Source organism: Cnephaeus nilssonii, assembly GCF_951640355.1.
Source record: "Cnephaeus nilssonii genome assembly, chromosome: 12".
Taxonomy (NCBI): domain Eukaryota; kingdom Metazoa; phylum Chordata; class Mammalia; order Chiroptera; family Vespertilionidae; genus Cnephaeus; species Cnephaeus nilssonii.
The window spans coordinates 72,872,937-72,889,208 of record NC_137083.1 but is presented as its reverse complement, the minus strand read 5'-3'; the positions used below and the strand labels follow the sequence as shown (position 1 = coordinate 72,889,208).

The following is a 16,272-nucleotide window of genomic DNA, read 5'->3' as shown; positions in this document are numbered from 1 at the left end:
TCAATAAAAAACATAATAGAAATCATTTGGATATATAGAAATTCATGCACAAATCCTTTTACATGAAGATAAAAAGTTCCCTTTTATTTATAAAGCAGCAGATAGTTTTTTATCATTAAATAGGTTGAATCCAGTGGGAGATCTTTTTAAAACCAAAATAACTATTTTTCAATAATCTCTTATACACTCAAATTCTTATGAACCTCAGGGGGAAAAAAAGTAGAACAGAATAAATTTAGACTATTTTTATAATTTTAAGTAATTTCTTTGTTTAAAATTGAAATCATACAAATGATAAAATATGAGTGTATGTAATGAATAATGATTACAGGAAGGTCATATGACAAATTAGGTCAGCAACACTCTGAATGTGTTTAGTATTTATTAAGTAAATATAATAAAATCTCTGTATGTGTAACTTGCACTAACTCAGATTGACATCTTATACTTGTCAACGTGCAGGGCACTGGAGGGGTAAATAATGTAATTTCATGTAGCATATACAGGCTGTGCCATTATCAATACGGAGGCAAAACTCAGTCCTTCAGATGATTTCATGAAACACAGATAGTTGATGTAGTGCTCATAACACAGCAAAATGACTAATGGATTCCCGTTTTAATCTACATCTTAGATATTATAAGGTCAGTAAATATCAGCCTAGAGATATTGTAAAAACATTGAAACATTTAGTTATACCATTAATTTATTTAAATGTTAAAATTCCACAATATCAGAACAGTAAAAAGTATTTTCATAATACCTTAAAGTATAAGAAAATGCCAATATGACTCAAATCTATCAAAACAGAGGAATACATTCTTTATTTCATTGTGAGGTCTAACTTCTCCCCCACATAAAGGTAAGTGAGTATACCAAATGAAGAAACTCATTGTGCCTAATTTTTTTAAGCAAGAGCTATTAAATATTTTATTTACAGTTATCTGAGTGGAAAATGAGTTTAAAAAGGAGGAGGAAGTCTATCAATATTCTCAGCTCATCTCACTATTTATTATTTAGAGGTTTTATACCCACATAAAAAAGTTATAATCACTGATATCATATCTGTAAACTGAGGAAATGTGGTCTTTTAATATATTCTTTGGCTATGGAAAAAGTTTGAGAGGAAAGAACTGAATAGAAATTATGAATGTCTATATCAATTCATAAGAGGCCCTTGTTAATATCATTGGGAGTTGGGAAGGTTGATTTGTTTAAATCTATGAAAAGGTGGCCAATATTTTAGAATAAATAGAGAACTAGATTGGATAGGACATTATCATTCAAAGACAATTAAAAATAATACAAAAAATTAATTAATCTTATTTTCACAAAGTTTTAGCTTTCACTACAATTATGCATAATTATTTTTTAAATTTATCCTTATTGTTTATTTTGGATTTCTTTTCTTCATTAACCCCCCTCCTACCTGCACCTGCCCCTCCCAAGCCTTTGCCACACCATTGTCTCTGTCCATGGGCTATGCACATATGGATATGTTTCCCAGTCAATCTCTTCCCTCCACCTCCACATTCACAAATCAATAAATGTGATACATCACATAAACAAATTGGAAGACAAAAATCACATGATCATATCAATTGACACAGAAAAAGTATTCAACAAAATCCAACACTCTTTTTTTGATAAAAACTCTCAGCAAAGTGGGAATAGAGGGAGCATACCTCAAAATAATAAAGGACATATGTGACAAACCAACAGCCAACATCATACTCAATGGGCAAAAACTAAAACCATTTTTCCTAAGAACAGGAACAATGCAGGGATGTCCGCCACTCTCACCACTATTATTCAATATAGCACTAGAAGTCCTAGCCTCAATGATCAGACAAGAAGAAAAAATATTCCAAACTGCCAAGGAGGAAGTAAAACTGTCATTATTCACAGATGATATGATATCGTACATATGCATTAATTCTTTGAATGAACAGTCTTGATTGTGTATTAATAATCCAGTGATAGCTAATGCTTTTTGTGATAAAAATGTTTGATGAACAATATTACTCTTTCAATGTTAAGATAAGTCTAATTTCTGCAAAACTATTCTAGACAATTTTCCCAAGGTTTATTCATGATTCTTATCTACTAAAATAATTTTACTTTAGGATTTTCATAATTTTTACTTTTTACCCATTTCAAATGTTATTGTCAGATGTTTGCAGCATCCAGTAGTCAGAGAAACTGACCCATAAATATTTAACATAAGTATATAGCAGGAATCATGCATACATAACAGGGTGTTTGAAAGGGGACTCTTTAGTAAGTGAACACCTCCCTTAGTAGATTGTCTAGTGTTTGGTACACTTTCACTTCCCTGTGCAACCTCATCATTATTGGTGATGGGATAATGGTATTCAGATAACTAGGGCTCCTCCTCCATTATTATATGTAGCATTAACTGTGTACTCAGCTCTTGATGGATACATAGCTACATGCTATAAATTAAAGTAATAGACCTGGGATCCATGGAAATATGTAGAAGGTCCTTAAAATCTCTCTTTTTTAAAAATAAGTTTTTAATTGATTTCAGAGAGAGAGAAAGAGAGATAGAAACATCAATGATGGTAGAGAATCATTGATCAGCTGCCTCCTGCACGCCTTCTCCCCCCAAAATCTCCCAGGGCTTGAGCCCGCAACCCAGGCATGTGCCCTGACCTGTAATCAAGCTGTGACCTCCTGGTTCATAGGTGGACATTGAACCATTGAACAACACTGGCCAGGCTAAAACTACTTTGTGCATGCATATTTTTTACTTTACCAGTATATATAATTCTGTATTTTTCTGGAGAGAACGTCTATAACTTGTGACACAAAACAACTCTTACTTAATCTTTAAGAAATCATTAGCCATTTTACAATCCCCTAATAGCTATTATAATCTGCAAGTAGCAACAAATATTGATTCTCTTACCAGATCTCTTTTGTCCAGACTCTACCATCTGGTGTCAAGTTATTACAATTAGCTAAGATATAAGAAATGGATTTCAGGGCTAGGTAGTATTTTGAGTGGAAACATGATGATGGAGTAATGACATCATCCATGCAAGTCTTTTCAGACTATGAAGAAAAGATAATAATGGGTAATATGAGAACAGAAATTAGCCTCTATCTATATATGATATGTTTTCCATGGACCCAAAAACATTTTGCTTCTCTGTAATTTTCAGTGTTAAATTATCACCTAATTTTGTCATAAAGTTAAAAGTATATAATCTTCTAAATATTCTTGAGGAAGTATATCTTATTGCTCTCTTTCACATGGTATATTATAGGTGAATTTATCTATCTGGCTTAATGACTATTCCTATAAATTAAGAATTATTTTTTCCATGTCAATGAAAATTAATTATCCAATCTCCAAGCTAATGTTATAAACTAAGCCTGAGATAATTATTATACCATAAGGATGTAATACTTTCCCTCTTTCATCATCATTAGTCTCAAATTTTGTGATGATGTATATTTTCCATGTGAGTAATACTTAAAATACTCTTTGAAACATTTATCACCAAGTTAATATGCATGAAAGATTACATCTCAATCATGTTAGTAATATGCCAAAGCATTTTAATTTTTAGACTTCTCCCTCATAATAAAATATTAGATTTCTACTATGTCATTTCATCCTAGTTTTCAACGGCTTTCACAACCTGTTGATAATAATACTCTTCAGAACTCCCCAACAAGCTACTTTTAGGGTGGCCAGATAAATGTTCCATTTCTAATAATATCCCATTAGGATACTTCCACTTTTATCATTTGGTTAATATCATTGCTTTACCTTCCCTTCCCTTCACTCAATTTATACTTTTAAAAGAAGTTGAATTCTGTTCTTCCCATAGACTTTTGTGATTCTCCAAACTTCATTCATTTTCATTTTTCTGACCCTTTGTAATCTTTACCCTATGCTGCTCCATGTGGGCTTTAATTCTATATGTTGTTTATCTTTTTTTGTTGTTTCTCATGTTGTCTTCAACTCCATGAGGGGTAAGACCATATCGTCTTCTTATGTGTTGTACATTTTCACGGGACTTTTGAGTATTCCTCAATAAATACTCATTGATCAGATGAGCACTCACAGAGATGCAGCACAGAACAATGTATTTGGTAAGTCAGTTCCCATTCCTAAAACAAACTCAAGAGAGAAAAATTTGATTAAAACATCATAAATATAAATATTCTTAACAAATAATAACAAAGCTAGCAAAAATCATAAGGTACTCTAAGTTCTATGAGAATAGAACTTTAGCTCAGAACTGAATGTATAAGAGTTTCTGTTTTACAAATTATTTTGTTACTTGGCAATCCAATTTTCAATATTTTGTTAATTTGAAGCAAAACTGTATCAGCAACTAATTATTTTACATTCCATACTGGACATAGTGATAAATTGTAAATACCTGACAAATTGTCATAGTAGCAGGACTCCTTTTAAAGTTCATTTGCTGAATAGATTATCCAACATCTCTTCTTGATGAAAAAGAAATTGGAATGTGATTTTTTTGTGTGCAAAATAGAAAAGCAGAAAAGTGAAGGGAAAAGCACATACTACCTGCATTGTGTACATGTATGTTGGGGTATGTCTGTGTGAAGGGACAAAAATTCCAACCTATATTCTTAAGGAAGGTATTCAATGTGTTCCTTTTTCTGAACAGGGAGTGTCTCCATAAATACTCAGAGATACTTTTAGAATTTGTGCAGATAAACAGACTAAAGAAAGTAGCATACACTTTTAGAAACCATTTTTAAATAAGTATTTGTATTTTATTGTAGAAAATTCTAATGTTTATTGTAGATTCACTTTTCAATTATGGCTGATAGATAATCTGTCTTTTAACCAGACAGTGGAGAAAGGCAATAAGCTACCATATCTATTGATCATGATTCTTGTAAACTGTTTTAAGAGTTAAAAAGGAAGGAGATATTAGTGAGTAACTAAGAAAATGTTTGTGTATTTCTGAGGTTTACTCTTTGCAGTCTGTTAGTACATCAAGTAGAGAGCTATTTCCAGAAAATAAAAGTTAAGTTCATTTGGACTCTGTCCAAGGAAAAAAATCTTTTTTAGCCCTCAATAATTCTTCAGCACCATATTTCTTCCTATAAGTTCATTATAATGTTGTTATTTACTCCATCCGTTTGTCATGAACAATGTAGTCCTTTTAGGAAAATGGAGCAAAGCAATATATGAAGCAACAAACATAATTGCGTATCATCAGCATGGAACTGTTTCCTGGTTGATTATCTGAGTGTGTTTATTTTTTTATAACTCATCACCATCATCTGAGCTGACACTGCTCCTCCTACTGCTCTCTTTGGAAACTTCAGGGGAAGTGGCAGATAGTAGAGGGTCTGTCCCAAAAGGAGATAATGTGTCCAGGAGCATGTCATCTAATCGTTGTTCCTCGTTTGAAGCAGCACTGAATGACAAATCTGTGAAGTGTGACAAAGGATCGGAGAAGGACAAAGCTTGGTCACAGAGCTCAGGGCTTATTCCCTGCAACTGAGTCAACTGTTGGCGATAGTCTACTGAATTCTGCTCAAGATGCGTCTGTTTGTTGACATGAGCACCCATATCAGCTGTGCCAAGTGAAGCCAGGGATGGAAGACCGTGAGCACGAGCCTGTATTTCTAGTTCCTGCAATTTCAAACAAGAATAATTAAAAAATGACTTTGAAAGGGGACTTAACTCAAGCCTTAGCTGGTTTGGCTCAGTGGATAGAACATCCGCCCACAGACTGAAGGGTCCCGGGTTTGAATCGGATCAAGGGCACATGCCCAAATTGCAGGCTTAGTCCCAGTGGGGAGTATGCAGGAGCCAGCCAGTCAATGATTCCCCCTCATCATTGATGTTTCTATCTCTCCCTATCTCCCTTCCTCTCTTAAATCAATAAAAATATATATTTTTTAAAAAAAGAAAGTGGACTTAACTCTACAGAATAAATAATAGAACCAAAATATTAATAAGTATTCAAAATTAAGAGAAATATAAATTATAAACATTTTTTGCAAATAATAGAATCTGCTATATTTCTATTGACTAAAAAAATAACCCTCAAAAATATGCAGATTTTTTTAAAATTGCCCTCCCCTTGTTCTATAAGGGAATACACTATGGTCCCTTAGTGACTCAGACTACATTTAAAGTGAGTAGAAAAGCTTCCTTTTTTTTATTTTGTTAGTCATTACCCGAGGATATTTTTCCATTGATTTTTAGAGAGAGTGGAGAGGGAGGGGGAGAGACAGAGACAGAGAAATATAGATGTGAGAGACATCAATTGGTTGTCTCTCACACATACCCTGACCAGGCCGGGGATCGAGCCTGCAACCGAGGTATGTGGCCTTGACCAGAATCAAACCCATGACCCTTCAGTTCGTGGGCTGATGCTCTAACCACTGAGCAAAATCCTCTAGGGATTCCATTTATTTTTCCAGATTAATTTCTCACTATATTACAGTTCCATGGAAAGAAAGTAAATGGTTTACCTGGCTATAAGCATACTCATTAAAAAACAACAACTTGAGAGTTATAAAAACCCATACTTTAATATTTTGTGTCACATGAACAGAAGAGGAGTGACAATAGAAAACCTGCACAATATGGCTTGAGGCAATAGAATCCATAGCAGTGTTACTAAAGAAGTAAAAGGGGGAAGGAAGAATAGAATGTCCAGTATTATGTAGAGAAGCAAATGTTCTAGTTCATTATTATTATTGGCTGAAATAATATCATTTGCATTTATAAAATTCATTCTATTTTCTGCATTTTGCAATTAGTTGTCATTCATTCTATTTTCTTAAAGTCTTCTCAACCCTAGATTTCTAATCAAAACCTAACTAACTGAAACAACCCAATGCATGAACTTCTAAAAGACAACAGTTACCCTCCAGAGGAAAAAATAATTATTAATAAGAAAAAATAAATGAGACCAATGAATAAAAACGATGACAAGTCAGTCATAGTTAAGCTGCGTGGTTCGTGGCAACATTCTTATAACAACCTGAATCCTGAGTAGAAGCCGCCGGTTAGCCTGCTCCAATTTCTTCTGTCTGTGCTCTAATTCCCGCGCTCTCTGTTGTTCTTTTTGTAGCCACTTGATGTACTCCACTGATGCTTTTAGAATGGTTCCTTTGTTCCAGCGCATATCACTGTAGAACAGAGATAACCTTTTCACAATTGTGCGTGTCAGCAGAATTCATAAGAACTTAAAAATCTTTTACATTAATGTGAAATAATGATTTACATGACTATTATTCACTCTTAGATATTATTGCTTCTGAATAGAAATTTTAATAGAATAGTTAAGGAGCCCTTATATAGTAAAATTAATCCCAGAATGAAAATAAGTGTCAAAGGAAAGTAATAAAGTGACTTTTTGTGGGAGAGCTAAATGCAATATCATGATTCTACCATTACAGTTTTTATATTTTTAGTGAAAATTGCTTTTATTATTAACTCCGAGATTAAAATCTATGTGTGGTATTTCTGCATTAATGAACTAGGAAATGTACATTATTGAGGACTTAAGCCTAAATTTTTAAAGATCGTTTCAAATGTACCTACTTTCTAATAAGGTTGCCTTTATGCTTCTAAGAAAAAAAAAAGGAAAAGGTCCCTCCTGAATGGTGATCCTGAGTGATTGTGAAACAAATCAGAATTTGGCAACATCGTTTTATGCAATACAGCAAAACTTTCTAGAATTATTAAGCAATGTTTTCTGCACAAAAGTATCGATGCTTTTTTTAAAAGCTGGATACTTATTTTTAAATAAGTTTCATACAAGTAAATACATTAAACATTATCAGATAACTTTCAGGCTATAGCATAGAACAAAATTTATTTAAACCTATTTATGAAATAGGAGGATGATAAATCTGAAATCACAGAACAAGCTACTGATTTTAATATCTGAAAACACACATCAGTAAATTTAATATTATCTGAGAGTTAATAATATTTGAGGAGAATGAGGCCAAACTAAGTGCTAAAAATCAACCCAAGCTTTTGGGAAACCTTGATGAATTTTCAATTTAGAGTCATGAGGTGTTTTAAATACAGCATAAAGTAAGCATGTAGGGAAATTTTAAAAAGTTATTACACTGCATATATTTTTAGTTTACCGGACCTTAGTAAAATACCTTGAGCTCAATATATATTTACTAAGTGATCAGAAGTGGGGAAATAGACTTTAAGAAAAAATCTGGCTTGTATATGAATCATTGGAAGTTCATGTTAGATGACATTTCCATTAATTTCAACAAATTAAAGGGAGCTGTATTTTTCTACCCACCAGGTGCACATGTTTACTAGGGACTGGAGGAGCCTTCTTCTATTGAAATGCGCAAACTACTCAGTGTCTATCTCAAGTTTAAAAATGCTTTGTCAGTTCTCTAGGGCTTTAATAGCTGTTGGTCTCATTTCTCTCACAAGTGGCTTATCCGGTGGTGCGAAGGCAGGGAAAAAGCAGCTACTTTTGTCATTAAACCAAGGAAGTATTTGTATCTGAAAAGTGTAGTGAATTAAAACTCTAAGCAATAGGAAGCCTTGTGGCCCTAATTTTCTTTCATTTATTCTCAGGGGAGGAACAAACTTAGACAGAGGAACTAAGATAAAAAAGATAACCTAGCTAAGTTTGAAGTTGAAAGCACAGTTTATTTAGATCTAAAATAAATTTTCCAAATGGTGGTAGAGACCACTCAATGGGTCTTCCTTAAATTTCTACATGATGTAATTTGTACTCAATTCTAAAAACTTTACTCTATTTTAAAGCCATTTTAAACATGAGGTTTCTTCTTAATATATTTTAAGTTTTCCAAAGTTATTAATGAGATGTGTACCTCTCTCACAAGACAACTTCAAGAAGCCAGGCATGAAAAACATCTTATATGACAGTAACACCAACACATGTAAAGGTGTGCCTAAGGAATGAATGTTGATACTAATTTTTCATTTTCTACAAAATAATTTTCTTTAAAGAACTTAAGACTTTTGAGGAACTTGAATGCATTAAAAGCAGGTAACAGAAGTGCATACATTGAAGCAGAAGTATGGCCAGGCAGAACTATTGAAAATGCACAATCTGTTGTCATTTGCATATCCACTTCAAAACATTAAAACATTAAAAAAATTGGTCAGCATGACAGATTTGATTTTTTTTTGCTTAGATGAACACTTAAAAAGGCTTATTAGGTTTCATGTACTACCTCAATTACTATCTATATATATAAAAGCCTAAGCGACCTTTTGACCATTTGACCGGTAGCTGTGATGCACACTGACCACCAGGGGGCAGACACTCAATACACAGTCATGGAAACATAGAACAGACTGATGAATCTCAGAGGGAAGGGAAGGAAGAGGTTAACCAAAGATCTTATATGCATACTAGAGGCCTGGTGCATGGATTCTTGCAACAGTGGGATCCCTCAGCCTGGCCTGCAGGGATCAGGATGAAACTGGCAGTCTGACATCCCCCAAGTGCAAGGGACCCCACCAGTGCACGAATCTGTGCACCTGGCCTCTAGTTAATATATAAAAGCAGGAGAATGTTATGAGTGTAGAGAAAAAGAAAACAATGTAGTAAAAAAAAACAACCACTATAACCAGTTTTTCAAATTAAAAGGTAGAAAAAAAATTTTTATGGTATCAATAGAATAATTTATGTTTTGATAATATTTTCTATTTTTACTAATATGACTATTTTTTGCATCTGAAGTTTTTCTTTTTTTTATTATCTTAAGTTTTACATATGTCTCCTTTTTCCCCAATTGACCCCCCAACCATTCCCAGGCAAGCCCCCACTGCCCCAGTGTCTGTGTCCATTGGTTATGCTAATATGCATGCATACAAGTCCTTTGGTTGCTCTCTAACCCCCCACCTCCCCTGCCATTTGTCTCTGTATCTATTTTTGTTCATCAAATTATGTTGTTCATTATATTCCACATATGAGTGAGATGATGTGATATTTATCTTTCTCCGACTGGCTTATTTCACTTAGCATAATGTTCTCCAGTTCCATCCATGCCGCTGCAAATGGTAAAAGTTCCTTCTTTTTTAAAGTGGTGTAGTATTCCATTGTGTAGATGTACCATAGTTTTCTAATCCACTCATCTGCTGATGGGCACTTAGGCTGTTTCCAAATCTTAACTATTGTAAATTGTGCTGCTATGAACATAGGGGAGCATATATACTTTCTGATTGGTGTTTCTGGTTTCTTGGGATATAGTCCTAGAAGTGGGATTACTGGGTCAAATGGGAGTTCCATTTTTAACTTTTTAAGGAAACTCCATACTGTCTTCCACAGTGGCTGCACCAATTTGCATTCCCACCAGCAGTGCACGAGGGTTCCTTTTTCTCCACATTCTCGCCAAGACTTGTCATTTGCTGATGTGTTGATTTGTTGATGATAGCCATTCTGACAAGTGTAAGATGGTACCTCATTGTTGTTTTCATTTGCATCTCTCGGATGATTAGTGACTTTGAGCATGTTTTCATATGTCTTTCGGCCTTCTGTATGTCCTCTTTTGAAAAGTGTCTACTTAGGTCCTTTGCCCATTTTTTGATTGGATCATTTATCTTCCTTTTGTTAAGTTGTATGAGTTCCCTGTAAATTTTGGAGATTAAACCCTTATCTGAAATAGCATTGGCAAATATGTTCTCCCATGCAGTGGGCTTTCTTATTGTTTTGTTGATGGTTTCTTTTGCTGTGCAGAAGCATTTTATTTTGATGTAGTCCCATTTGTTTATTTTCTCCTTAGTCTGTCTGGCCCTTGGATCTGTGTGTGTAAAGATATTGCTATGACATATGTCTGCTATTTCACTGCCTAACGAGTCTTGTAGGATTTTTATGGTTTCCCATCTTACATTTAAGTCCTTTAGCCATTTTGAGTTTGTTTTTGTGTATGGTATAAGTTGTTGATCTAGTTTCATTTTTTTGCATGTATCTGACCAGATTTCCCATCACCATTTATTGAAGAGACTGTCTTGACTCCATTGTATTCTCTTGCTTCCTTTGTCAAATATTAATTGAGCATAGTGGCTTGGGTCAATTTCTGGGTACTTTGTTCTTTTCCACTGGTCTATGTGTCTGTTCTTGTGCCAGTACCAGGCAGTTTTGAGAATCGTAGCTTGCTAATATAGCTTGATATCTGGTATTGTGATCACTCCAACTTTGTTCTTCTTTCTCAGGATTGCTGTCTAATATGACTTTTTTGTAAATATGATTCATAAAAAGCACATATAAAGTAGTCCACAATCACACATCTGTAGAAGCTCTTCATTTTTTGTGTTTGTTAGTTTCATTTGGGTTTATTTTTTACCAATGGTCAGAAGATTGTCATCCCCTCATTGTTGTTTTTTTATTTAATTTTTTCAACCCATATATCTTAACTACAGCTGTTCACTGCATTATTTCTATTTCTGACCTTACTATTTTGACTTAACAAATATATAAAAATTTATGAATGTATTTGACACATAGAAATGGAAACTTTACAGATTAGAAAATGTCTTTAGATTTTCAGCCTTGATTTCTTAAGCCAACCCATAAGTTTTTTCTAATCATGAGCTGAAATGGTCCTCAGAGGTCAAGTACTTCACAGTTCCTGCTATTTGCCCAAGAGCACATGGTGTTTAGAAGATGAGCCCCAGGTCTCTTCATTCAATTCAATAATCTTTCTGCAAATCTGTGGCTTTCCCACTTTTTCAAAAGCATCTGCCGTAAGAAATATGTTTTCTAAATTGATACAGTGCATAAAATTACGATGTGTTTCACGAGTTATTACTATCCTCCTTAGGTGCAATATGTAATACTTTTGATAGTTTCAATGCCATTCTTCCTTCTTTGTTTAAAAATGCTGGATCTGTCTCATTTGATTGATTTCATGATCCAAGTTTTAAAGTATTTTTAAAAAAATATTTTTTTGTTAATCCTCTGATAAGGGGTTAATTTCCAAAATATATAAAGTACTCATATAACTCAACAAAAGGAAGACAAACAAATAAATTTTGAAAAATGAGCAGAAAACCTTAATAGACACTTTTCTAAAGAGGACATACAAATGGCCAAGAGACATATGAAAAAATGCTCAACGTCACTAATTATTAAGGTATAAACATTTTTAAAATCCATCTATGTTTGTGTTTTCTAAGTTTTTGTTTTATTTTAAATAAGTTAAAAATATACTATGGCCCTAGCCAGTTTGGCTCAGTGCATAGAGCATGGCCTGCCAACTGAAGGGTCCCTGGTTTGATTCTGGTCAACAGCACATGCCTGGGTTGCAGGCTTGATCCCCAGTGGGGAGCGTGCAGGAGGCACCAACCAGATCAATGATTCTCTCTCATCATTGATGTTTCTGTCTCTCCCTTCCTCTCCCTTCCTCTCTGAAATCAATAAAAATATTTTTAAATAATAATTAAGTAAAAATAAATTATACTATGCATTTTAGTACAGTTTCTGAAGGAAATAAAAATTAAAACACATATTCAAATAAAAAGGCCTTGGACTTACATAAAATGATTGGTAAACAAATGTGCACTTATATTTTAAGTGTTAAAAATTTCTATCAGGAAAATGTTTAATCTTCCTACTAACAGGAAGAGCTGGGTGCTTAGACTCTTGAAGAGTTATTAGTAGGGCCTAAGACTAAGGCTGAACTCTTCAGAGTCTCCATCTCCAGTGCTCTTTCTGCTATAGTATTCCAGATGCCCATGAGCATAAATATTGCATTCCTTTTGTCACAAATTATTGAATTGTCTTAATGAACTGGCACATTTTGGATATAGAGAAAAAGTATTTCCAAATTTTACAAATATCACTTTATCAAACATCATTGTTCCTGAATTATAGGTAATTGCCAGCATTTGGAGAGGCCAGTTCTCAGTTTGAATGAAAGATTTTTCAAGTCATTATTGATGCTACAGATCATGTTTTTATGTTTTGGGAAAAACATTCACCATTCTAAATTGATACTTTAATCAACTATTTGTTGAAATTTAAAATCTCAAACATCTTTTTAACTGACTTTGTACAATACAAAAACTTGACTAAAAATTTCATACGATAATCAATTAGTGGTTGGCATCAGTCAACATGTTTTTTATAATATAACTAGTGGCCCGGTGCATGAAATTTGTTCAGAGTGTGTGTGGGGGGGGGTTCCCTCAGCCCAGCCTGCACCCTCTCCAATGGGGGACCCCTTGGGAGATGAGATCCCTGTGGGATCGGGCCTAAACCGGCAATCGGACATCCCTATCGCAATCTGAGACCGCTAACTCCTAACTGCTCACCTGCCTGCCTGCCTGATCGCTCCTAACTGCCCTCCCCTGCAGACCTGATCTCACCCCCAACTGCTCTCCCTTGCCAGCCTGGTCTCGCCCCCAACTGCCTCTGCCTGCCTGATCACCCCTAACTGCCCTCCCCTGCCGGCCTGATCTCGCCCCCAACAGCCCTCCCCTGCCAGCCTGATCACCCTAACTGCCACTGCCTGCCTGATCACCCTTAACTGCCCTCCCCTGATGGCCCTCCCCTGCCGCTCTGATCTCACCCCCAACTGCCCTCCCCTGCTGGCCTGATCTCACCCCTAATGGCCTCTTCCTCAGCCCCCACCACCATGGCTTTGTCCGGAAGGAAGTCGGACATCTGGAAGATGGCCAGTCGACCCGGTCTACTTGGCATATTACCCTTTTAGTAGTATAGATAGATTATATAAGATAGGATTGCTTAAATGGGGGCGGGGAGCCTTTTTCATCAAGAGGAGATGCTCTTGGCTGACAAAAATACATAATCCCTATATCTGGACTGATAGCCAGCCATATGCACTATACTGCCAAACCGGTCATTAATAAATTGAACTGCTTTCATACACCTTACACCAAACAGCTGTTGCCCTTAAAACCCCTCCTCAGCCCCCACCTTAGATTCTGCCTTTGCAGTTCACCCAGATTAGGTTCTGATTGGTCAGTTTCTATGCCAGTCAGCCTCTCCAGGCCTATCTCTGGACCTGATCAGAGAGGCGGGGCAACCCCTACGGAGGCCTGGAGAGAAAGAGAGAGGCAATGGCTGATCAACAGCTTGCATGAAGGCTGCGGATCAGACCCTGCCTCTCTCTCCAGGCCTGATCCGCAGCCCCCTCAGCAGTCAGTGCTGGGTTGCCATGCCCACAGTGGCAGCAATCAGTGCTGGGTCATCACGGCAACCCAGCACTGACTGCAGGACTTACTTCTGGTGTTCGGTTGAGCCTTCGGTTGGTCGTTACAGACCCTAGGTTTTTAGATATTAGGATTCTATTTTTTTTCTTGCATGTCTCTAGAAACTTGGAACCTCTGAAAATCCAACAATGCAATTTTCATGTACACATAAATCTTACATTGGAAAAGTTGTTATAACTCTAAATTGAGTATAGATAGCAGTCAGTATCATGGGCAGCACCTGATGTTACCATTAAATTTGTCAATACTGGTGTCACACATAATCTGAGGAGACTAATTTACTTATTTTTTATAGCTCAAAAGGACAACTGTTAGTAACAACCTTGATGCTTAATGACAATTGGCCTTGAATAGATATTTTAAAATGAGACCAGAAGTAGCCTAATCTTTACCATAAGCTGCTTAATTTCCTAGTCATTAGTCCTCCTCTACCCTCTCCCTTCCCACCCATTTTGGGGGGTAGTAAAACCATAACATTATTATAGAAATGATTGTTGAACTCACGGGTCATTAGTCTTTGGAATAAGAGTGCCAAGTTCCTTGATTCTGTAATTAATATTATACCGTCTTCTTCTTTCAACTATTAAAACAAAATTATTTATTATTCTCATTAAAATACAATTCACTTTTGAATAGCTGTAAACTTTCTTAATAATTTTTAAAAACCATTTAGTTAAAAGAATATTTCTCAGAAATAAAATAAAAATTTAAATATATTTTATTCTGAAAGTGAAAATAACAATATTAGAATTATATTTCTATTATACACAATGCTTTAAAAATATGTCCTCCCCAAAACATGTTTTTCATTCCTTGAAATGCTATAATATTTACTCATACTGAAATATATATATATATGTATATGTGTGTATATATATATATATATATATATATATATATATATAATTATTTCACACATATGCATTTGTCAGTCCAAAGCATTATAATATTTTGATGTCTGTGCCATACTTAACTCTTCTTATATACTTCCCAGCCTAACACAAAGTTTGGCACATAGTAGCTGTGTGTGCCCAACTCGACTATAATCTCCTTGAGGGCAGAGACAATTTCTTTCTCATTTTTATAACCCCAGAGTGCTTGGCATATAGGAGGAGCTAAATAAATATATGTTGATTAAACTGTTAATATATTTTCCTAATTTAAATTTTCTCAATAATATATAGAGTAGTGATTTTCAAACTTTGATGTGTATCAGACATACCTGGAAGTATTGTTAAAATAGATTTGTACCCCACATGTAGGATTCTGATTTTAGTAGGCCATGGTTGGGGCCCCTGAACTGGCATTTATAACAAGCTTCTGGGTTATGCTGTTTGTCTAGGGCCCACACTTTGAGAACTACTGATATGGGTTCTTATTCAAAGACTGTTTTCTCTGTTTGAATGTCTATGAATTCTTTACTAATGGAAATTTAGTGCATCTAATAAATGTTCAATAAATGTCAGATAGACAAATATGTAGTTTCCTATGTTGACCTCCTCTAAGAGCAGGTCAACATAGAGTATAGAATAGTCTTATCATTTGGTACAGGGAATTGAAAACAGAAAAATATCATGAAGAAAAAGAAAATCATATATTAAAAATATTGGAAAATACTTAAACAATACATGTTTGAAAATTAAGATCTGCTACCAGAAACAAGGAAAGTCATGAAATACGATCAATTGTCTTGGTGAACCTAGACTACAAAGCAATTTGCCATGAATGGATTTGACTTTCAGAAAAAAATACATTAAAATTCCTCTGAAATTAGAATATAACTGATTCTGCAGAGAGTTTATTTTCCCTCTTTATCAATATTATTTTCCTGTACATGTGATTCAAAAAACAATGACACGACATTAAAAACATAAAACTGAAAAGAAAATAAACAAAGTTGAAACTGGTAGAAATACATATATATTTCACAGTGAGAATTTATTAATAATTCTATATTCACACATACTCACTCCTATATTATAAAAAAGAATTTTAAACATGAAATGAATAACAGCTATGAAGGATGTTCCCAATTTTATATCAGA

At 34.8% G+C, this 16,272-nt stretch overlaps 1 protein-coding gene across 3 annotated transcripts in view; it reads right to left on the bottom strand.

Moving 5' to 3' along the window:
* Window positions 1-336: 336 nt before the first annotated feature.
* The window catches only part of TFEC (transcription factor EC), a 90,750-nt gene continuing 74,814 nt past the window's right edge, over window positions 337-16,272 (bottom strand). For 2 of the 3 annotated variants that reach the window (XR_013814325.1, XR_013814326.1), the window contains exons 5-8: window positions 14,732-14,807; window positions 7,020-7,167; window positions 4,422-5,656; window positions 337-4,146 (exon numbers count right to left, since the gene is read on the bottom strand). Coding sequence is in view for 1 of the 3 variants with exons in the window: in XM_079786731.1 (XP_079642857.1) it covers window positions 5,282-5,656; window positions 7,020-7,167; window positions 14,732-14,807 (599 nt within the window). In the remaining 2 variants the exon portion in view is untranslated. Of the gene's footprint in view, window positions 5,657-7,019; window positions 7,168-14,731; window positions 14,808-16,272 lie in introns of all 3 variants that reach the window. The other variant, XM_079786731.1, reaches the window with a different exon arrangement.